The 25,762-nt window shown below is 38.9% G+C and overlaps 1 protein-coding gene across 2 annotated transcripts in view; it reads right to left on the minus strand.

The window, feature by feature from the left end:
- The window catches only part of dnah10 (dynein axonemal heavy chain 10), a 344,245-nt gene that overhangs the window by 233,982 nt on the left and 84,501 nt on the right, over positions 1-25,762 (minus strand). For both annotated transcript variants that reach the window (XM_048242756.1, XM_048242755.1), the window contains 3 exons: positions 25,513-25,679; positions 9,925-10,076; positions 8,930-9,094 (listed from right to left, as the gene is read on the minus strand). In XM_048242756.1, coding sequence (XP_048098713.1) covers positions 8,930-9,094; positions 9,925-10,076; positions 25,513-25,679 — 484 coding nt within the window. The remainder of the gene's footprint in view (positions 1-8,929; positions 9,095-9,924; positions 10,077-25,512; positions 25,680-25,762) is intronic.

Raw genomic sequence — 25,762 nt, forward strand, 5'->3', positions numbered from 1 at the left:
AACAGGAGACTTGCTGAGAGTAATCCCAGCTTTCAATAACAAAATAAATCATGCATAATTAAACATTACCTTGATTTAGGCTACTTGGGTATGTCTTAAGGCTTGACTACACGGTGGTAGCGAAAATCGAAATTTGCTGTCTACATTATTGTCAGTGTTGGGGTAGCTTGCCTTCCCCTAAAATCAAAACAGTGGTGTGATAATTGAGCCAGTAGAGAAATAACTGTTCAGAATTAATCTGTAGCCTTGTGTAGGCTTCTGCAGAAAACAATGTTGTTGCCGATTTAATACTATCTGGCGGCGTTTTTTAACAGGCTCTCATAATAGAGGCTTAGGCGACTATGACCCACGTTTTGGTTTAGATAAATTAATTTGCCCTATTTCTTGACTGCAATGTAGTCAATTGACTGCTTGACATGTCATTTTTATTTTTCTGTACAATAAACAAATACATCTGCTTTATGCCGCAGAATTGTGTGCAGAGTACACAACTGTTTCACCAGCACATTTAAATGACTTGACTAAAACCGTGCATAACTGGAGGTACACCTGTTATCTGAGCAGTCTGTATGTCCTCATTTTGCGAATGCGAGGACGATATGAGTCTGTTGCATAGATGCCCGAGTCAAGCAATAATGTTTGAAAACCACTGGCTCGTAATCACAATAATTTAGCACACGACAGTTGGATACTTCATCATGTTCCCATGCCTACATTTTGGTGAGTAGCATAGAGATTGTTAAAACAATAAAGTATGGCTCTCCGTTTGGGACATCGAAAACTTATATTTTTAATAGGGTAGACTACCGTCGGGAGATGCTGACTTACAAAGGCCTCGGGATAACACGTTATCTCCACTATCATCAGTCAATGCCTCCTTGATCAAAGTGGGGAATGAAAGAAAACGTTTGAGAACCACTGGCTTAATAAGTTACCTGCAGTCCAGAACACACAGAATATTGCCACACAGAACACACAGAAAGTTGCCTTTATAATCAACTACTATTTGTTCCAACAGCATTCAAACAAAGCCTTTATAAAAGTGAAAAAAAATGTATTCCATAAGAAGCTAAATAAAATACTGTTACTGTAGTAACTGTATCCCAAGCTTCAGCTCCCCATGTCTGTGACAGGCAGACGTGACACCGCTAAATTCTCAGCTTGTTTATACCCCACACTGAACGCGTAAGACCGCGAGGCCCATCACTATGGGGTGCGGTAGCCTAGACTACTCTCTGGGATTTAAGTCAAGCAATATAACCATACAAATGTTTTAGTAATTTCCGCTTTGTCTGAACTGGCCATTGTAGGCTGCGTAAAAAATAAACAAGTAGGCCTATTCCCTATCCAATAATATTGGCAAATGTTTGTTTTCCAAAGTAAGAATTTCACTTCACCATGCACCTTCGACAATGAATAGCTCATTACACTTATGTTACTGTTGAACGTAGGCCTAACTGGTATCAGCCTTTCAGACCTAGGCTACTCTTAGTAAGGGAAAATGACAACTCCTGAACAGATTCTGGAGCTGAGCGCTCTAGAATCTTTGACTAACAGTCTAAGAGTGAGTTAGTCTTCGTTGCTATGGATGACGTTATTACTCATGCACGAGCTTGACTGAAGTGACCACCTTGATTGGCTGATGATTGTAACGCGGGAATGATTCCAAACACCTCCCTTACGATGAGTGGCAGGTGACAGGTCTGAAAATGCGTGCGCTAGACAAGGACAGAAGATGATGAATAACTGAATAAAAAGGCCTAGCCTAAATGAATCAAGAGTAAGGCAAAACAAATAGCCTAGTAGCCTAATGAAACATACGGATTGGTGTAGTATCTTTGTAACATTATTAAATGAATCTGTTACTATGCCTATGCCTACGTTTGCAAAAGAGAACATTTTAATTTGATTCACAATAATGTTACATTTAATTTACATGTTGACAATGAGTAGCCTAGTTTTGGTTGTTGTTGGTGGCGTTATTGCATGTTAGTTATGCCTACAATGCAAAATTGCTTCCTCACGATTGGAAGCTCCTGTAGACCCCGCTTCTCTCGCGTCAGTCACTGACATGAACGAAACACAGAACCCGGTTCTCTCACGGCAGTCACTGACAGTAGCCTAGAATAAATGCATGGGGAAAAAAACTTCCCCATGACAAAGACATCGTAACACTAAGTTAATATTTTGTCACTATAACATACATCTGTCCTTTGTCAAATGTGTTATGTTCCAAGTAGCCTACTGCGTAACTCTGCTTCATAAAGTTGAACAAATACATTTGCTTATTTCACAGAAAAATCTAAATAGCCAGTTAGGGTCTACAGTGCAGAGTTGGTAAGTTATGGTAGGCCAACTTGGAGTGAACATACAAACAGGGGAAGTAGAGTAGCCTCAGGTGTGACATAAGGCCGAACATGCAAGCGCCAATGAATTGTGCTCTCACGACAATCACGCCGTTAAACTTAAATAGGTTAACATCACTCTAAGTTCGCCTTCAAGCAAGGTAACCGATGATTTGAAGACATCTGTTTCGTTGGAAGGGCAAGGGGTAGCAACAGGGCAACACAGAGATAGGCCCGATGGCAGGGCTGTTATGAGAGTATTAAAATATGGGATATTCTACGGGAAAACATTAAAACGGCAAGACAGTGGGGGGGAAGTTAAAATACGTGAGAAACACAGAAAAAGTTGGCATATATTGTTTCAGTCCCCGTGCACAGGGATTATTTGTCATATTATTAATCATACATGATTATTTGTGAAATTGTGCAAACAGGCGCAACACATTTGAAAAGGAAGGACTGGTAGCATGCAAGCTCACGGGAAAGATTGATTTAAGAACGTTATCACAGTGTGTGGGCTGGCGCCAAAGCAGCTGGCGAAGACAGCGACAATTGGCAGGGGAGGGTCATGTCTTTTTTAACAATTCTGTCGGAGGGTCATTGAACAATTTCTAGCAGGCAAGGGAGGGTCATGCAACTTTTGACTGAAGCACTCAAAATTCCAATAATGCTGGGCTATATGTCTTGGTTCATGTCTGTTAACAACTCATTGCCGTCAAACACGTAGCCTATCTCGTGGTTGCATCCATTACAAACAAACATGCAATGTGAACGTCTGGGATTGGGAAGAGTACTAAATGCTCTACTGAATAAGCACGAAGTCAAACCTTTAAATGAAAAACACTCTTTAATTATCAAAAAAATAAACCACTAATGAAGTAAACTTGTAACCATCAAAAATCGTTTATCGCCTGTAACTCCGTGATAACAGGACGTAACAGGAAGGCATTTGGCTGAGCAACGGAGGTTAATATGCTCTATATTTTGTCCAAATGATGTCTGTCTATCATCATGGCACTCGGAGAAAACCAGAATGTTTAATTTGTCCTCGCGTTTCTTCTCTGGCTGCAAACGGGATTCACTCGCAGTTAACCAAATATTTCTTTATTAGGGCAGGGCAGGCATATTTCTGGCTATTAAATTATTTCTAAACCAGTCTGCTAAAGTCTGTAGTGAAGTCTGTGTAGGGTTTTCCAGGCTCTATTTCTTTTTACGAGACACCCTGCTCACTTGAGCCATCTACCGGTTGTTTGGGTTGTTGCAGCGTCTCACTGGGAAAATACAAATTAAAGTCGTAAAGTCGCGTGATACCGCGTGATCCTACGCGCGGACCGCGAGTGAAGCTGGCCAAGTCGAAGCACTGCCCACTGTAATTCAGGCTACATTTCCCGTCTCCATGATTCAGTTATTATCAAAAAAATAAATCTTTATGGAATTCATTTTGAACAAAATGCTAATAAAACACCTTTTCACCAATAACAATGTCCTATATTTATTGTAGACCTAATTTATCGACAAAATATTAATTCAATTACTTCTACACCCCATATTATTTACTGTCTCCGACTACAGAGTCATGCATTCAACTTGACTAAACATGATGTTATCAAGTCCAACGATCTACTTTTTGGAGATTAATTTACTAACTGTTATACAGTAACAGTTATATACAATGTCTATTTTCTGTATTATACAAGATTTAAGTTTAAAAATATATATAATTTTGGTCCATCTCAAAGTTCTTGTCAACTCTATAAAACTGCTTAAAATCCACAGACTTTGAATATGAAGCATGACGCCTACACAGAGAGATGTCAATTCCTCTGACAGGAAACTTTAGAAAGGCAATAAGCTTAATTCATTAATTTGAACAAAATGTTGAGGATACACCAACAGTAGATTAATTATTCGTTAACTCTGTTATTGCGTTATTGGAGTGAAACTCTCACTCAATCTTTACAAAACAACAATATGATTAAAAGCCATGAAATTCTGGTTTTATACATATCATGCAGTAACTAGTTTGAGGTTAGGATGTGGAGCTAAGCCACAAAATGATGGGAAATGTCAACTCTTATCGTAAAAGCGTTGCTGAGATATGACGTTACTTACTGTTTGACAGCTTCGCAGCTGATTTGAAAACACTTTTGAAAATCAAAAAACCTTCTGGTAACTTTTGTAACCCATGGTCTGAAGATCATCTACGTCAAGTTTCATGAATATCTGACAAAATGTGTAACCCATGAAAATGTATTTTTGCTTTCGCTAAAATCCAAAATATGGCCGATACCGTTCCTGGCGGAAATTGACGTAATGCGTTGAAATTGGCTTGATCCAAGGATTCAAGCAGTACAGTACCTAATTTTTGAAAATCCGGCATACAGGTCAAAAGTTACATGCATTAATGCAACGTCCAAAACGCCAAAACGCCTAGGCTAATTGCAGCGCCCCTTAGGGGTCAAAAGACACCAAAATTGTTTTGCATCCTCACATTGAAGGACAAAATTTGTGATCAACTAACCTTCCGATGTGGACCGAGATATAATACAGTGGGTCCCAGTTAAGAATTGACACTTCATTCACCATCAAGGTGATTCACGCAGCTGGGTGAAATGTAAGTACAACTGCAGCCGCTTGGGGGCAGCATAGTCCGCTGTGGCGTTCCACGGTCACGGAGCATTCGACAGCAAGGGCTGTGATTGGCCGAGTTTTCAGTGCGTTTCTCTGTGTTTTTAGCAGCCCCTGCAACATGCTAGTCCACTGTAGCCTTTAAGCTTTGTACAAAATGTTAAACATAGTTTTGGATTCAGTGGCAAGATGACTTGATTGTACAGTGCCTGTCTCAGTAATGTTTTAAAATGAGAGCTTCGTCAGCTGGCAGTAGGCTACTTTGTCGGCAGTCATGAAAAGTTTGCTTGCTAACAGAACATAAATATGCTGCCCAGAAACCTCGTGAATAGTTCTGATTTGTTTTACCACACTAACGAGGTTAAATATAGCCTTTGCCTACAGCATCTCCTTAACAGTAATGTTAACAAAATGACAGCATTCATATGACAAAGGAAAACGAATTTGGTCACTCAAGACTGTGCCACAGCAACCAGTGTAGGCTACAGTCCTACCCAATAGGCCTACTCGAAGCAGATAGCGTTGTCTGACGGTCGAGTGGGTTAATGCGTGTATTTCCAGAACAGGTCTGCAACTTTCAGGCAGTTCTGAGTTCGAATCTAGGCCTGACCAGAGCCATATAAAGGCCTATTTTTGCAAGGTGTTGCTCCTGGCAATACTTGTTTATAAGACGTTTGGTGATTAGTTGATAGCTGTGTTTGGGACACGTTAAACGTTCTTTATAATGAGCGCATTCGGGGAGTAAAACGACTGTTACGCGCTGTTACAACTGTAGGCTACAATGATTGCAATACAAAAATATGCGCATGTTAGTTTAGTTAGTTTTGTGATGTTTTGCACTTTTGCCTCATGTGTTTTCAGGTTTGATGGCTTTTTTGGCAAGATTGACCTTGGTTAAACTCTGCATATGTTATTTCTCCGTATGGAAAATAAAGTCAATTTTCGACACACGTCTGTTATTAGTTTAATAACAAGTGTTCCTTGTTAAAACATGTGACTAGTGAAACTCAAATGATTTTAGAAATATTTAGCCAAAGCCAAAAAGTGTTAGAGAGAAGGAGAGATGCCGGTGCAGCTTAGATGTCTTCTTAATTTTCTTTATTCTTTAGGAAAAGGTGCAGATCATTATTAAACTTTGACTAACGTTTCGATGTTCGTTAGTCAAAAACATCGACACATCGAAACTTTAGTCAAAGTTTAATAATGTTCTGCAGCTTTTACTAAAGAATAAAGAAAATTAAGAAGACATCTGAGCTGCACCGGCGTCTCTCCTTCTCTCTAAAATATCTGTCCTGGCCTGGTTGCACCGGATTGTCGCCAAACGACAGAAGCGCGGAGAACCCTCCTTTGTCTACCAAAAAGTGTTACTTTGTGCCCCGCGCTCCCCCACTGCTTGTGAAAGAAGGGGGTGGAGGAGGGGGGCTTAACGTGAAAAAGCTTAATGTCCCAAAACGGCAACAAGTCATAATGGTAGGCTACAGGAAGTGGGGGGAGGGTATGGGATGACCAGAGCCGTCTTCGCTGTGCTATTCAGAAAGCATCTTCTATTGTCTTTCCAGGCACACACAGCTCGTTACCATTTAGCCTATCGAGCAGGCTTGTGCAAAATTCCAGAATTGAATTGAAACTGGGTCTTAAATTCCAATTAAATTCTTGAATTTCACTTGCATTTCAATTGAGGTAGCAAACAGGAAGCAGAATTGCAATTCGAAATGTGCACAACCTTGCTATCGAGTGACTTAACAGATAGGCTCTGCTCTTGGGTTTGGCCTCACAGCGAACTTGCAGTTTGTTAAATAAAGCGATGCAGATTACATTATTTATTTCTGATTAATTTGCTTCTTTTGATGTCTTTTGCAACATATGCTTTTTAGGCTGGGCTACTGTCAATGTCCTGTACAGGTAAATGTTCAACAATTGCTGGTGTAGGCCTACAGGCTATAATCAATTAGGGACTGTTTGTTATATATTTAAGGGGCTACCGGAGGAGTTTTGGGAGCGTTAGTCAAAAAAGACGTGACCCTCCCTCGCCAGCAAGACATTTTTCTATGACCCTCCAAAGTGATTGAGAAAAAACGCATGACCCTCCCCAGTCCCAACAATTTATTGATGCCTTCTGTAGGCTACTGGGTCAATTTGGGAGCTTGCATGCTACGACACCTTCCTTGAAATGCCTTGAAAAAAGGCTGTCGTTTGCACAATTTCACAAATAATCACCGGGACCGAAACAAACCTGTCAACTTTTCCCGGGTTTATTGCGTAACTTTTTCCTCGCTGTCTTAGGAGGAGCTGCAGGGCCGTCACAAGGGGGTGCGAGGCCCTGTGCGAACTTGACAGATGCATGAACTTATGTGCATGAAATCATGCGATAGCTTACTTTACACATAGCCAAGGCTACCGTCGGTGCATTTTAGTAGACTAGTCTAATAAGCTACACCAGCTTGTCTTTAAGAGGGGAAATTGTATAGCCTATAACATTAGCTGAGTCACATATTTGGCCATATGGTGTTTATCATAGGCTACATCACGAAACCAAATAGTGTAACAAAGGCGAACACTTTAACAGGGGAAATTAATTGGGCATGAATCATTGTGCTGAACAGTATTTGTCAATGAGCAGAAACACACACGACATTCAAACTGTTGATAAGATGTGCACTATGGAAACTGGTCTGTAGGCTAACATTGGACAAATAAATGACACTGACTCGCCATATCCTGACTCTGAAAAAACATTGTCTTGCTTTGCCGCAAGCTCAGCAATGAAATTATAGGCCAGTTTGCAGGTAGCATAACGTCTTTTTCAATTCATAGAAGGGAGAGCCCAGTCTCTCCTGTGACGAGCCTATTATAAGGTCCAGTGCGTTATGTCCTGGGATTCGGACGTGCTCAAAAAGAAAAGAAAAAACACTTTTTTTATAGATGGTTATGAGGAGCAATTTGAGTCTGAACTCCGTGTCATTCAGACTCAACCCTCTTGTTGCTTTGATATCTTTTTTGTTGTCGTTTGAACGTCGGCAAGCAGGCATGCTGCGGTTGCAATGAATGAGGATAATTGGTTTTATCTGCGGATTTATTTTTTGCATTATTTTGAATATGACTCGCTCCAGTCTCAACAGCACGTCTACTTTTTCCACACGCATCTCAGTTCCAACACACATCCACTCTCGCTTTCTCTCTTTCCATCCCTGCGCACGGGGCTTTCTTAAAGGAGCTGCACCATTTTACAACAATTGCATCTACATTTTCATATTAGAATGTTTTGTCTGTTTAAGTGTAAGCTTAAACTACCGTGATCAATTTAAGTTCCCGTGCCCCCGCTGAAAGTCTCATGCGCTTATCGTTACACTATCAAATCTATAAGTAACCGTGACAAATAGGGTATAAGATATATAAACTCACGCTATTGTATTATCATATATGTTTGGTAATGGCTCACTGCGTCATGGAAGCAGTTAAATCAAGTCGCATCAAAAATAGTAGTGGCAGAACTTCCAAGTGACACCTTGTGGTTGTTTGTGTCAACTGCTGTTTGTGCCATTTCTGCTGAGAAAATGGGGTGCGTGATTCATGAAGGAACCCGTCCAAACTTAACTGGGACCCACTGTATTTCTAAAAAACGATCTATGTAGAATCCCTTCAACTCCGCTGAGCTCTAGGAACGCAAAATAGTAGAGGGTGATGAGATTACTTTCCCTCCTTATAAGATTGAGAAAGTCCTGCATTTTAAATGACGGTCACATTACAGTAGAACCAACAATTTTCTGCCTTCAGGCCCCAAACATGACGCAATCATGTGTTGATTCTAAAAGTGTCAAAAGCACCTAAATAAATAAATAATACTAATAATAATCAAATAGCAATGGCATGCAATTAAATAACATTCACAATACAGAGAGGATATAAAACACCTATTACCCTAGTTCCTGAAAGAATATTGAATTAAAATATTCAACCTGGTAGATCTCCAGTTTTGTCTGGGGCTGGGAATTTGAAGAGGTTTGCTGTCTCCATGGAGAGGAGTTTTGCATCTATGTCCCTTTCATTTTTCTGAATTTGGTTTACAAGTGACTCAAATTTGGAGGTCGCTTGGGAGCCACGATTAATAAATTCAGAGATACCTGGGAGAAAAATAGATAACTGTAAAACACCACAATGCAATGAATGTGTTAAATAAAATGACACAAATGTCCAATACAAGATGACATGACTTCATGATGTCATTTTCTGGCTTTTCAAACTTAAAGAAGAGTTCTAGTGATTTTTCACATAGATCTCTTTCTCGAGGTCACAGAGTACTCAGTACAAAAAAACAGCTGGAGCTGCCAGGCAGCTACAGTGGTACACTCTGGGGTTCATGAGTCCTTATGTTCATGCCCCCAATGCAGCACTGTTTACCTAGCAGCTCAAGCTGTTGGCTGCAGTAATTCAAGATAGGTAGAACTGATTGTTTTCAGGGGGTTTTCTACTGATAGTACTCAGGTGTGGAATGTATTTTTCATATTTGTAACTTTTATACTTTTTGAACTATTAATTAAAAACTATTACAAATGTCCCCATAGACTTAACATTGGCGATTATGGCATCACAATAGGGCACTTAGAATCCTATGCCAAGTGTTCCGGCCACCTCCAGCAACTGTCTGTCTCAGGCTTTAAGCATACAATCTGGCTCTCTTAAGACTACAGATCCTGTTCAACTGTTTCCTCTGCCCACAACTGTTTCAAAATAAAAGTCTCCACTACAATAATTCCCTATTAAATAATTTAACCATTTAAACTATCCAACTATTTAACTGTTCAACTATTCCAACTGTCAGTTATTATCAACTATGCCTCTAGCCTACTGACCTCAAGAAACAAAGATCTATGTGAAACATCACCAGAATTCTTTTTTAAAATATAATGCATACCGAGAATAAGATAGTATGGTCAAACTAAAATGTAACTACCCAGGGCATTCCAATTCAATCGTTTGAATCCAGCACGCATTACCCTCCGGAGCTCATGGATTTGTTCTGACAGTAGATAAAACTCTGCATCATTCAGACAATCCATCAGTGAATGATAGCGGTTCACTAGGCTCTTCAAGCCATCCATATATCTGAAAATATAGCATATATCCAGATCAAATTTGCTCTGAAAAGGTTAGGTGTCCCACATGCACATATAATACTACTACTAATAATAATAATAATAACAATAACTAGAAATGCAATTTCAAGGAATTAACTTACCAGTGAATAAAAATGCAAAAATGGTGATATAAAATATCATGTATAGTGAAATCAGATAATGTAGAGATAGTTACTAAGGTGTTACCAAGAAATACATGGTGGTTGCTATGCTAATTAAAGAAGCTGCTACTGTATACTGGTTGCTAGGCTATTCATGTTGGTTGTAGAGATGCACTGATAAGGAAGTTTAAAGGTCTAGTATATAGGAAATAATGGAAAATAAACTGTAACCATTCCAAAAATGATCACCATATGTTGTCAGAGAGTAAGGAAACACGATGAATTGAAGTAATGGCTTATTTGACAACATTACTCTAACCCGTAAAACCCCGTAAAACCCATGAAAAAAAATGAGTTACGGGGCGGACTCTCTTGGAATTTTCGTTTATGTTTTGAACGATTAATTCTAGAATAGCGTATTAATAATGGGCTAGCGCGTCCTCCTATTTGGGTTGCCAAATTAGCAAAGGCCAACTGTCAACAGCTGGCAGTTGTAGTCATGAACGCCTACGAGAGGCAGGCAAATTTCCAAAATTAAAACAATAAACAAATTAAGTGGACATCGGAGGAGCTTCCTGAGATGGTGACGTCTTCGTCAAACGAAGAATATCAAGTCTGACGCAGAGCTGGCCATATTTCTCCACAACAGGTAGCCTAGGCTAAACTTCATCTGCATCGCTAACTTCAGCTAAATATGTTACGTTGGTTAGAGAGGTATTTTTTGTTTTCACTGCTTCCGTAATGTGTAGCTGGGTCATGGTTGGAGAAACGTTAAAGCAGCTGCAGGTCAACTAACGTTATTAGCTAAGTCTTCATTACATCTGGCAACCCAGAAGAGGCTCGCGTCTGGTATTATTGAGAACGTTCACCAGTGTTTTGATTTTGGCCTACAGAACGTTCGGTAACAATCCTACAAATCGTACCTTACTGTAGCAATAACCGGTACACTGCAAAAAAAGAATTCTAACCAAGTGTTATTGATCTTATATTAAGATTAAAAAATCTATTTGGTATTGTTTTTAGTATGAAGACTTACCTAGCGCCCTCTCAAAAGATCATTTTGACTAAATTTAAGAAGGCTTTAACTTATTTTAAGGAGTCTTATCAAGACAAATTTGCTCAACGCACTGCCATACAAATTTGCTTGTTTTTAGGACAAATTTGTTTAACGCACTGGCAGACAAATTTGCTTGTTTTCAAGATGAGATGTCTTAAAATAAGTCAATTTTTTTTTTTTTTTTTTTTTTAAATTAAATCAAATGATTTCACAAGAAAGCGCTAGGTAAGTCTCTTTATACTGAAAACAATACCAACTATTTTTTTTTTTTTATCTTGATATAAGATTAATAACACTTGGTTAGATTTTGTTAGATAAGCAGTTTTTGCAGTGTATTTATCGGTCTGTTGTGGCTGTTATCAATAAGATAACCGATAATATTCCTATTAAAAAAAAAACATGTGAAAAGTGAATTGGGAAAAACCAGCAAGGTCGGCGCCTGCGCCTACACTTTTGACCCGTGTATTGCTTGGTGCGTCGGCTCCCAAAAAGTAGTGATCACTTAAGGTAATGAAACAAGGAGGCGCACACAAGGCTTGTGTGGAAAAATGTGTATTGTAGCCGAAAAGTTACAAAAGAAGTCAGAGGCTAAAACTGGAGCAACAGACGTTTCGGACCTAGTCCATTTTCAGGCCTATGGTTTTTAAAAGTCAGATGTTCCCTGACAAAGACATTTGAATATTAAGAATGTTTATTGACTTGAAAAATACACTATTTTTTGCGAACTCCCTTCATTCAACCCTTGAATCATCGCGGTCTGGTGCGCTATGTAGATCGTTTCTCGTACCATTTAATTTCTCAGAGTTTAGGTCTACTAGGCCTACAATAACGTCATCACCAAATACATCTTACATCTATTTTTACTTGATCAACCACAAAGAGTAGCATAGGCCTACTGTGCACAGTGCACTGACGACTGTAGCAGCCCAAGGTAACCAGTTGTTGTAGATGAGAGGCAACCCCTTGTTTCAGATAGCCTGGACAACATGTTACCTGGGTGTTGCCTACGTTATTAATTAATGGTAGCCTACAATAGTTAATTGATTCGCGTAACATATTAGTTGGCTCAAAGAGTAGGGAATCAGGATGGAGAGAGTCACGTGTGTGTTGCTTTTATGGGGATCGAATCCAGTTTAATGCTAGTTTTCAAAACATATATTTTTACATGTCTTTTGTCCGAAAGTGGCTGTAATAATGCCGCCGCGCCATGGCGTATGAAAAGCGACTTCAAACCGCTTAAAATAACTTGTTTGTGAATGTCTGACAACTGCTGCAGCGCATGCACGTGCAGTAGGTGGAGAAACCAGAAGTCACACAACACCGGAACGATTTTAAGGCTATTTCGCATAGGCTACTCAATGGTGCTATTTCACACGCATTATAGCGACCCCCACTCACCGGGGTTAGGTGGAAGGTGTTAATAGACGATTGGCGTAGCCTACAGTGGACTAGGGCTGTAAAAATTGCTCAAAAAATGACGTTCAATATCCCCTAAAATAAACACATGTATTCGAATATATTGGAATATCTAGGCTATATTATTTGCTCATTATGTCAGTGACGCGCATCATGTCATCTGTTTTTAACTTTTTGTATGGTTATTGCTTGACAGGGGGGATCCCAAGCAGCTTTCAGCCATAAGGCATTTCCTAATTCACCCGACACTGATATTCAAAATGTTGAAACTATTTCAGCATAGCCTATAAGCAGTTTAATTAAATGTAATGTTAGTTGTAAACAAACGGGCTACTTGGTGAGGCTTGGCCTTAAATGGCAATACAAATCTTCACGATAGGCCTATTAACTGACCGCCCGATTCACGTTGGCTGGGGGGCAGGGGCACTGGCGCCTTAATGCAGGGGCTTACCTGGGCTTCAGCCCAGGGGCCTCGACCAATGAGGGGCCTCCTAATAATAATAATGATAATCAATAATAATAAACGGCGTGTCCGTATTCGCGGCGTCACTCTGTAGCCTACTCTGGAGCTATCCTAAATAATTGAGCACATCGTACTGCTCTACAATTACATCCATGCAGAGGCCCCCTTTGTCTTCTCCAATTCTAAAGTGTAGCAAAATGTAACAAAACATAATAAATCCCAACGGGCGAGGAGCTAGAGGAGAGGCTGAAACTGACTCACAAACTTATCATACAAACTCTGGAGATAACGTGGGTAGGATTGAAGCAACGATAAACGAATGACGTGGATTCCTGTAACTGTCCATGAAAACCGAAGCCATAGCAGGTAAATATAGTAGCAAATAGCCTGGAAATGAAACGGCTTTAAAAACATGTATTTCACTTGTCTCATTGGAGTGAACGCATAACATGGGCTGTGGCGCAAAGAAATTTGTGTGCTAACCCATTCGCACATATAATAGTCTATGTTTTCTCCATTGTTAACGTGAGATATGTCTCCATGTAGTGTAGTGATAATGCATAAGGTAGCCATGTTCACGTCACATGAGCCAGCTTGTTCTGTAGGCTAAAAGTATTTCTGTCCCTCCCAAACTGCATTAAACTGGTGTGTTAAGTAGACAAAATTTCAAAAAACTCCTGGGGAACCCCCCGACACGACAAACGCATGCACTTTTGAAAAGCTTTTAAACGTCCATATGTGTACCCATCTTTTAACTTAGCCTACAGCCAGTGCTGTAAAAGTTCAACACTTGTTTTCGTGCAGTAGGCTAGCCTTTTTGATAAGCGATGCCATGGGTAGGCTGACGTGATTCGAGGGCTTTCTGTTCCTGTTTATGTAAAGGTTTTACATAGGCTGAATAATGATAGGCTACACTGCATGTTAACCAAAAGCGCACGCTATGTGTCGGGTCAGATCGCGGGCCGGGTATCATTTAATCATAATTATTTGCGGGCGGGGGGGCTTAAAAAACATATAGCCAAGGGGCCTCGGGTGGTATTAAGGCGTGGGTCATAGTTGTCTAAGCCTCTGCTGTGAGGCCAAACCCATGAACAAAGACGCATTGATATCTACAATAGTTTTTTTTTGGCGAAACAAGCTCACAGCCGAACGAGTCATAGCACTGAAGGGAGAGGCAACTGGCATGTGATCTCCCCACGGGCCAATGGATGTACACGTTTTCTCCTGTGCCTTATATTATTTAATCCATTGTTTTGTCAAGTTGCAAAATGCTATTTGTTTTAACGAATTTTTATGATAGTATGAAGTACTTTTTGTATAGGGTACCATCTTAATTGCTTTATACTCAATACTTGACCAATGGCTATTGCATCTGTCTATTGAAAGTGAGAATGTGGCATGTGATCTACTGTGTAGGCTTCATAAAATAAAATAAACAGATTGCTAATGGCCTACAAGCTGATCTGGGGTGCGTTTCCCGTACAACTACAGAGGTTAGCTTTTTACTAACATGCATCGTTCAACTTACCAACATGTAAGTTCCGACTGTTTCCCAAAACTGTCGTACTTACATAGTACTGTAAGTTTGGACCATGATAGTTTCCAAACTTCAGTAGTCTGGACTAAGGTGGTTAATGACGTTTAGTAGCACGTAAATGGGCACCTGCACATACTTCTGTGGCGCATCGCGTTAAGGCCGGCAGATGACAGCTGCCGTTGCACAGCAGTTACCAGTCCCCTGTCCAAGAGTTCGAATCTGGGTTAAGATTTTGACAACAATATTGACATCGTTGTTTACCTAAGTTTATCTTTTGTGCAGATCATATCAAAATCAGAATCAGCCTTCTTGGCTTGGTTTGCGTAAACTAACAAGGACCCCCCCTCCATGAAAATCAAAGGCTACATATTCTCAGCTGACTCGTCAAAAAGTGCGCACACTACAAAAAATGAAATCTAACCAAGTGTTGATAATCTTATATTAAGATCAAAAAATCTATTTGGTATTGCTTTTAGTATGAAAAGACTTACCTAGCACTCTCTCGAAAGATCATTTTGACTTAATTTAAGAAGACTTTGACTTATTTTAAGGAGTCTTATCAAGACAAATTTGCTCAACGCACTGGCAGACAAATTTGCTTGTTTTTAGGACAAATTTGCTTAACGCACTGGCAGACAAATTTGCTTGTTTTCAGGATGAGATGTCTTAATTTAAGAAACGTTTGACTTATTTTAAGTCAAATGATTTGATGAGAAAGTGCTAGGTAAGTGTCTTTATACTAAAAACAATACCAACTATTTTTTTTTATCTTGATATAAAATTAATAACACTTGGTTAGATTTTGTTAGATAAGCAGTTTTTGCAGTGCACCACCTTATTATTATCTGCAGGTGTGTGACTTTTACTTACGTGCACATGGCTGCAAATTGACTTTTAATTTATGTATTTTCTGCCTTGGGCAATTTAAAATATGGATGTATGGTGGTTAGAATTGTAAATATCAATTAGACACCTAAATATATTTATAATTATTAATTTGCAAACAAATAACTGGCGTCAGTGACGTCTTTGACATGAAGATCCCTGGAACTATGCTTCTACTAGCATTCACTCTCAAAAATAGGGGTACGGTTGGGGTACATTTTTGTTCTTTTAGGTACAACTTTTGACCCTGTACCTTAAAGGGAACAAAATTGAGCCCCTAAAGTACTAATATGTACCGTTCCTGGATCATTAATGTACCTTTTCGCAAAGGGACCATATTTGTACCTAAGTGTACAAAAAATACATGGCCAGTCACTCAAAAGTTGTTGGGGGAGGAGATTCGGGACGGGAGCAACCGTTATTTTTTATTTTTTATTCCCTTAACTTTGTTCATTTCACACACCAAGACATGGAGCAACTTTCAGTGAGGAGCTTGGTGTGAGAAAACACATGTGCAGGATGGAATAATCTTTGTGGAAGAGGAGGCAAAGCTATTCAGAGGTAAGGTGTAGTTGCAATTTATCGAAATTCGGTTTGTAATTTGTAAATAGCCTACTGTTACAGTAATGGAGTCAGATTGTTGGCTTAAAGGCTAACATTAGCATTCGCTAGAAACTTAGCCTAGGTTAGCTATGAATTCAGATATTTTTAAATGGAGTTCAAACTCCTTCAATAATGCATGTGTATCTATGTCAATGTTACGTTTTTGTGGAAGCCAACTTTCACTAGCAATCATTATCCTAACTAGCTTAGCCCATAGATATATGAGCATATCCTAGCACTGTTAGCCATACATACTTGCTAACTTCCCTGAAAGGCTGGTTTAATATCAACGGTAGTGCAGGTGAAAGAAGCCTGGTATGTGCATACATGCAGTAAGCATGATCACTGTCAACACTGTCATTTTGTTTAGGTGAAAATGAATTAGTTGAGTTGCCCATGTTCACCAGAACATCCTGTTTGTCATTGCTTATCTAGTTAGAAGCTAGAGGGAGCAACTCAGAACCATTCTATAATGTTATAAAGTTACTCAGAACTTGATAATGGTCTAACGTAAATCTAACGTTAATCCTTCTCACAGATACCCACCAAGGCAGAATATGGCCACTTGGAAGTAAGCTTACCTTTCCTAAAGGATCTAATGGCTATGTAAGTTACCCAACTTTGTGGGTTTTTTGTAATGGTATTTTTCTTATTGATGTTAAATACATATAGAAAAGTATTGCATAATAAATTATGCAAATTATAATAATACAGACAACTTTCAGATTTTTTTTTTTGTCCAATAGCAATTTATATATTGGTTAAGATTATCTTTGTGCTATTTCATTGTTGTGTCATTTTGTTTAATTATATTATTCTATTGCATGGCATTTGTCTCTCAAACACATAGTGGATTACGCAGCTTTCGTTCATGAAGATCCGGTGAAAAGGAGTAAGGAGAAGTTTGGGAGAGTCAGCCGGTCCATGGAACTTGTAATGACTCAGCGCTGATCTATGCCAGGTGAGCAGATTGATATAGTTACATACATGTATTAGACAAGGTATTTTACACAATCTGTCTGAGGCTATTTATTTGTGTGGTTGAAAAAAATCTTATTCTGAGGTTTGTGTTTGCATTTTGCTTCCAACAGATGTAAAACCCCTGCTGTCATTGGTGAGGCTACCACTGCTATTGAAAATATGTGTACGTCCTGTAGCTCAAGTAAGGTTCCAGTCTAGGTCAAAGTGGATATATGCAGAGGAACAGAAGTTGAAGAGGGGGAAAACAGCAGCCTCCACTGCTGTTGACCTTTACTTAGCACACTCTCCTGAAGAATATGTTGGATTTCTGCCAGTTTTTGAAATTGAACTTTGGTGCCTTTTGAGACTCTTGCCTTTTTAATGGCTCGCCTCATGATTGGAAGGATTGGAGTGTATTTTCTGATTGATTGATTTATTGGTGAGGTAATGAATATTGTAACAATATATTGTACATTTTTACAGGCTTGCTAATATTTCCCAAAGGCTTGCACATTGTGTTCTGAGATACTACTCTAAAATGTTGCTATATGACTCATTACATCACACATATCGTTCACTCAATTCTATGGTGTATGCACTGTGAATGAGATCTAAGATCATAGCTACTAAGTTACTGCAAGGACTTTGTTAATTTTGCAACGTGTAATGGTTATGGCAAGCAGATACTGTATTTTCATCACTCATACACGAGTATTAACATGAACTTGAAAGCATACAAGGTTTGTTGGAGTAATTACTAACTCAAATATTGGTATTTTATAGATCATATAAAGGTGTTATTAGTGCTATCGTGCAAATTAATATATTTTTTTTCCTTCTGCGTATAAACACAATGTGGCTACTCAGGCAAAATATTGTAAACCAAAGTGTTTTATTATTTACACTTACATTGAGTCATAACATTGAGTCATAACATGTTTTACGTGAATATGTATATTGATATGGATATAAGATACTTTGATGTTTTGATATGAATGTGTTTTTAATATGAACATGTTAACATTTATTGTACCTGTATTCATGTGAAGTATTGTGTGTAATATCCCCCCAGAATAAACATTTAAATGTACTTATTGGTTGTGCATATATTTTAGTTATACCACCTTAAATTTTCACTGGGGTTGTACCCTTAAAGTACAGAATAGTACCTTTTAAGGGTACTATGTGATAATGATATATACAGGTACATTTTAGTCATTGCAGGTACACAAGTGTACCTTGATGGGTACAGATGGCTAGGGTACACAAATGTACCTGCATTCATGGGTACAGTATTGTACTTCAAAAGGGTACTGCCCCAGCGACAAGCATTTGTACCGACTTAGGTACACACTGGTACTTCCATTTCTTAGAGTGTTCTACCACAGGTCGAGAGGTGTAGTTGTAACTACACAACTTTACGATAGTGGTTGCGAACGTTCGTTGCTACTATGGTTTTGGGAAACACTAATGTAGTGTAACGATGCATTGGACTATGTAAGTTCCAAATATGAATGTAATTCTGCGGCATAAAGCAGATGTATTTGTTTATTGTACAGAAAAATAAAAATGACATGTCAAGCAGTCAATTGACTACATTGCAGTCAAGAAGTAGGGCAAATTAATTTACGAAACCAAAACGTGGTCATAGTTGTCTAAGCCTCTATTGCGTAGCCTGTTAAAAACGTCGCTAGATAGTATTAAATCGCCAACAACATTGTTTTCTGCCTGTACCCAAGGCTACAGATTACTTCTGAACAGTTATTTACTGGCTCAATTATCACACAAGACACTGTTTTGATTTCCGTAGTTGCGTTACCCCCAACACTGACAATAACGTAGCCTAGACAGCAAATTAAGATATTTTTTCGTTTTGTGGAGCGGCTCCGGTAGGCTAACAAAAGCAGATTTCGATTTTCGTTACCACCGTGTAGTCAAGCCTTAAGGCATACCCAAGTAGCCTAAATCGAGGTAATGTTTAATTATGCATGATTTATTTTGTTATTGAATTCGTAGGCTGGGATTCCTCTCGGCAACAATTATGTTTAACGGTAGCCTCCTGCTTTTTCAGAAGGGGCGGCAGGCAGGCTACTGACAGAGCGATGTACAGTGGCAGGCGACGCACAGTGACTGAAAGTGGTACTAAAGTTTCACGCAGCTTCACGCCGCGTAATGCTCGACTGAAGTGGCCATTTAAAAGCAACGCCCACTGTAGGGCTAGGCTACTGCTATTTTGTTGACTGCTGTACCATTGAGGACTATTATGAGTTCTGTCCATCATTGGTGGTAGGACAAATTACTGCAATTAAATGATACCCCAAATCACTTTTCACAATTCACAATATCGTATCGGTATCGGCCACAACAAACCAATAAATATCGGTTATCGTTATCGACACTAAAATTCCACATCGGCGCATCTCTAGTTAATTGAGCCCCATTGGATTAGCTAAGGGCAGTGAGCCAAACGCATGCGGGCCAGCATGGTGTCATAACTGAAGTGGAGCCTTTTCTCTGTGTCGAGAGGAGCTGGTAGGGGGACAGTTGGTAATAATAATTCAAAGGTAATTGTAATTCAAAGGAAGGAATTACCATTGCATGTAAATGCAATAAGGCTGCTGTGTAAAACATTGTATTAAAATACAAATTACTTACAGTATGATTATTGAGATTAGGGGCAGCCGTGGCCTACTGGTTAGTGCTTCGGACTTGTAACCGGAGGGTTGCTGGTTCGAACCCTGACCAGTAGGCACGGCTGAAGTGCACTTGAGCAAGGCACCTAAACCCGAGTGCCGCTGTTGTTGCAGGCAGCTCACTGCGCTGGGATTAGTGTGTGCTTCACCTTACTGTGTGTTCACTGTGTGCTGAGTGTGTTTCACTAATTCATGGATTGGGATAAATGCAGAGACCAAATTTCCCTCACGGGATCAAAAGAGTATATATACTTACTATACTTATATTACATAGACAGTATCTTGAAAACCACTGCCTAGGTTAGATGTTAGCTTAGAATATATTACAGTCAGTACAAATAAATTGTTAATTCAATATTGATCAATATCCTTTGTTTTAATATAGTACAGTAGAAACAACTACAGGATGATACTCAGAATACACTAATGAACACTTAACAACCATTCTACATGGTTGAAACCAAAATATATTTAGATATTTAGATATTTACCAGTGGTAGTTCGGAACAGGCAGCAACAGCTAGAGATCTCAGTTAGTGGTAACAGTTTACACTTGATGGTGATATAGACTGAAGAATAAAATAGTCAGCCCTTCAGACAATCAATTTTAGACAGAACTTAGGTTAGAATCTTAATTTCCAAACAGTACAGCTCAGGGGCCGTATTCACAAAGAATTTTAAGGCTAAAAGTAGCTCCTAACTGGCGAATTTAGGAGCAACTCCTAAAAATAATGGGCGTGTCACTCCTAACTTTAGGACTCCTAATTTTTTTCACTAAAGTGATTCACGAAGCATTTTAGACCTAAAAGTAGCACCTAAGTCTGGGACAGCTTAAAAGAAGTCAACAGGAGCTTCCAATCGCGAGGGAACAATTTTGCATTGTAGGCATAAAAGGGATGCAATAACGCCACCAACAACAACCAAAACTACTCATTGTCAACATCTAAATTAAATGTAATGCTTCATTGTGAATCAAATTAAAATGTTCTCCTCTTTGCAAACGTAGGCATAGGCTATGGTGACAGGTTAATTTAATAATGTTGCAAAGATACTGGATAAATCAGCATGTTTCATTAGGCTACTAGGCTATTAGCCTTACTCTTGATTCATTTAGGCTATGCCTTTTTATTCAGTTATTCATCATCTTCCATCCTTATGTAGTGCACGCATTCTCAGACCTGTCACCTGTCACTCATCATCGTAAGGGAGGTGTTTGGAATCATTCCCGCGTTACAATCATCAGCCAATCAAGGTGGTCACTTCAGTCAAGCTCGTGCATGAGTAATGACGTCATCCATAGCAACGAAGACTCACTCTTAGTTTAGGAGTTGTCATTTTTCCTTACTAAGAGTAGGTCTGAAAGGCTTTGTGAATAACTTTGAAGAGAAAACTCCTAGCTAAAATATTTTTGTGCGATTTAGGAGTACTCCTAGTGGTAAGATAAAAGGCTTTGTGAATACGGCCCCTGGTCTACAGAACAGCTACTAAGTTTCACAGATGTCACAGCACAGGTATGATTCAAAGGTATGAATGGTTGACAGATATGATTTACAGGTATGTTTGTTTCATATGGTTGTCAGTATAGTTGTCAGTAAGTTGTTACGCATCAATATTGTTTGTCTGTTTAATTTAAGGCCATTTCCGCAACTAAGGCTATTTAATGGCCAGAGCATTGTGTGTTATAGAAACTTAAATATGTTTTTTAAAATCTATGCTAGTAAGATATTCTAAAACCTTCAAAGGTGGGACCTTACTAAAAACATCAGCTATAGAATTTTGATGATAAAATTGTTGTCTTTTGGTTTTCAAGGCATTATAGTATAGTCACGCATCAATATAGTTCTCAGAATAAGTCTCAGAGTAGATCTCAGGATAATCTCAGTATAGTTCAATGTGCACAGATATGTTGAGATATGTTTGTAGGAGAGTATGTTAGCAGGTATGTTGCTAGAAATATTGTCAGCAATGTTGTCCGTGATGTATGATTGACAGGTGTGCACACAGACAGGTACATGGTCATCACTACACTGGTCTGGTCTGGAACCTAAAATACAAAAGCAAATAAGTTAAACAGTTATACCAAAAAAAAGGAATGTCTGCAATTGTACACTTGCTCAATACAACTTAAATATATAAGTCATGTTGTTGTTGCAATCAAGCTGTTAGTGGTACTTATACTAGCCTATAGTATTTCATTGCAAGCAAAGCAGCATTCTGTGTTCTATTCATTTCATTTTAAGGCAGGTGATACTGAAATCTCTGATAACAGATCAATCAACAACAATTAAATTAATTGTTGCTAGGTTACGGGGACGCTGGCGAGACACGTCGCTCCGTCTGGAATCATGTTTTTGTTTGTTTTTATGTAATGTTCGTAATTTTATGTAATGTTCTGTTAATTTTTTGTATTTATTTTTCTAGTTAAATGTAATCACTCTTTATTTATGTTATTTTCGATCGTTTTTGTGTTATTCTTAGTCCTCCTTTCTGATTAACAAACTCGGCTGACACCATCAACGTCAAGTTAACGTTAACCAGCTTCCATTGGGCTGATGAGCGCTTTGGCTAGCCTGCCTTAAGTCCCTCATCCATCCGTGACGCTGCACATCCAATGTCTGGAGAGAGGGATTGCTCAGCAAAGGTGCCTAACATTAATCTGCAAGAGAACTGCAGCTGCCACGACCACCGAGCTGCGGCTGACATGTGAGCTGCCATGCTAGCATCTTCTACCTTTAGGTGCCTGGAGTCTGGATTGAGTGCTAAGGAACTCTGATGACAGCATCAACCATGAAACAACAAACAACAAACGGTCGCTGTCTAGGACCACCGAGCTGATGATCAGCAGGGTCGCCCATCACAAATTCGGACTGTCTTGTTCTTCCAGTGCTCTCCAGACTGCCAGTGAATTCTCCGGGTTGGTCAGTTATAAAGAACTTTGTTGGCGTTGCATCGGTTGTGAAGACACAGCTGTGCGCAGCTTTCACGCGGGTCATCATTGCCCTTGGACATTTTCAGCTGGTTTGGAATTTGGACTAATTTAACATGATTTTTTTTTTTTTTTTTTTGATTTTCTTTTTACTTTTTATTTGTTAATTTGTTTTTTGTCTGTCTTGTATGTCTTGGTGTCACGGGTACGCTGGCGACTACACCGCTCCATCCGGCATCTTTTGTCTTTTTGTTATGTGTCTTGTTTGTGGAGCGCTTTGGGTTGCACTCTGTGCATGTTAAATGCGCTTTAAAAATAAAACTGACTTGACTTAAATGTGTGCTTTGTGTGGTAATGATAGGTAGATGTTTGGTATTTGTACTGCTAGGTCCACGATTTCCAGTGAATACAAACATGATTCAAACTCTGACCAGGTTTGGTTGGCAGCATAAGACACCATGGTGATACAGCGACGCTAAAACAGAGCCACTTTCGTGTCACAGCATACCCTGGCTTAGAGCGCAACATACCTTGCTAACCCACTAATCGAGATTGTAGTATAGCCCACTGGTGCAAACGGCTGCAGCTTCACAAATATTCAGCACTACACAGCACTAAAGCATGGTAGCATGGAGCGTGTCCTAACAGTAGGCTATAAACAAACTATGATAGCAGTGTTTATATAAGAATAAACAATTCAATTCCTAGTTAGATGCTAGGTCAATAGTAAGCTTCTGGATGTTAGCTGCTAACACTTTCACTAGATATAGTAGATAAATTACTATATATACTAGATATATTTCATATACATATCATAATGTTTGATGACATAAATTACTCAAACTCTGAACGGGAACACTTACCTTGGCTGTATTTTGAGAAATGTGCCTCAAAGGCGAGCAGACGATAAGATTCCATCCAAGGCTCCATTGAAGATAGCTTGGACAGCGTTATTTAATGTCTTTCAGCTGGAGTTTAATTAGCAGTCACGTCACAAACAGAGATGTAGTGGTAAAATAAAGGTGGGTAGGTGAGGTGGACTGTGCAATACGGTATCAGAGTTTTAAAAAAGGCATGCAGAACATGTCTACAACGTCTGCCAGCACGTCTTTTTGGAACGTTGCCTAATGCTAACTAACTAGCTAACTAAAATGACAGCAATCGTTCAGGACTCAGCTCGCTAAATATGACTTCGACTGACAAAAGGAGTTTATTTGGCATTACATAGAATAGGTCATCCCTCTAGACTTTGTAATTTGCCTTTAGTTTGCAGCAGTGGTTTAATATTAGTCAGGATAGGACTTGGCTGATTGAGTTTTCCTATGCCACTACAAACATTGTTGACAGTGAAGGTCCCGCCCCTTCCTTGATTTGAATTGGCTAGCAAGAGAGTAGTGACATTGACAAGCCCAGCGCTGTTCTAAAAGTTGAACAGATTTTAACTTTCAGCGCTCAGAGCGCCGCGGAAAAAAAACGAGAGCGTTTTTCCGCAGAGGGCGCTGAGCGCTGTGAACGCTGAACTTAATAGGATTTTTTGTACAGAAAATAGCCGCAGTTGGCGCAAAAAATGCCACCCCCGTTTGCACATTCAGCTACCACCACAAATTTAATTCAATTCTGTGGGAAACATTCATTATATTAAGTATAACACTTAAATAAGGAGACCTTTAAAACCTAAGTGAAGAATGAAGAATGAAGGTGTTTTGTACAGCTGGCCCTCGACCTCATCTCTCATTTTTTATTCTTTATGTGGAAAATTAAAAGGTTTTGATAAGGCTTTATTTTAAAGGAGAATTATATAACTTTTCAAACTTACACATTCCAAGCACCAATGTTACATAATAACTTTGTTGCAAGTGTGAGTTCAACTCGCACTCAGAGCACCTACCAAAACAGTTGCAATATAGCCCACTTTAAAGGAGAATTCCAATGTTTTTCAACCTCATTTGAAGGCATTTCATCTGCTAATATCAGCAATGGATTCATAAAGGAGCAGCTGCACTGCAAAAACTGCTTATCTAACAAAATCTAACCAAGTGTTATTAATCTACTATCAAGATAAAAAAACTAGTTGGTATTGTTTTCAGTATAAAGACTTACCTAGCGCTTTTTTATGAAATCATTTGACTTAATTTAAAAAAAAAAAGACTTATTTTAAGACATCTCATCTTGAAAACAAACAAATTTGTCTGCCAGTGCGTTAAGCAAATTTGTCCTAAAAACAAGCAAATTTGTCTGACAGTGCGTTGAGCAAATTTGTCTTGATAAGACTCCTTAAAATAAGTTAAAGTCTTCTTAAATTAAGTCAAAATTATCTTTTGAGAGGGCGCTACGTAAGTCTTTTCATACTAAAAACAATACCAAATAGATGTTTTAATCTTAATATAAGATCAATAACACTTGGTTAGAATTCATTTTTTGCAGTGTGGCTACAATGCAAAAAATGAAATCTAACCAAGTGTTATTAATCTTATAATAAGGTCAAAAAACTATTTTATTTATCTTGATATAAGATTAATAATCTTGGTTAGATTTTACAAGATAAGCAGTTTTTGCAGAATATCATCAAAGACAATTGACATCAGCCTACTGTATGCCCATATGCCCCCTACTAAATGGATACTGAACAGATTTTCTGAATGGATATTAGGTAAGGTCAGTGACTTGGCTGCTGGTGACTTACCTTATTAAAATGATGCAAGATCAGCAGAGATAACCTTTTTGATCAACTGAGACTCCTCATAAAAAAAAACACAGTAATACCTGAGGAACTTGTCTTCCTGAAGGGAAACATTGCGGGCCAACTCAGGGACAGAGTAACCCAACTGTTCCATATACTTTGTCTCAGAGATTATTTCTTTCAATTCTGGAGCGAAGTTCACCACATAACGTATTCCTCTTTCCAAATCCCGGTCAGATGCAGGGGCAACCTATAAAAAACAAATGTAATTTTAAATGCTATGCCCATCCCATGTGAATAAAAAATATGATTGCTGTATGATTGATTTTAACT

Source organism: Alosa alosa, chromosome 5 (genome assembly GCF_017589495.1).
Source record: "Alosa alosa isolate M-15738 ecotype Scorff River chromosome 5, AALO_Geno_1.1, whole genome shotgun sequence".
NCBI classification, from domain to species: domain Eukaryota; kingdom Metazoa; phylum Chordata; class Actinopteri; order Clupeiformes; family Clupeidae; genus Alosa; species Alosa alosa.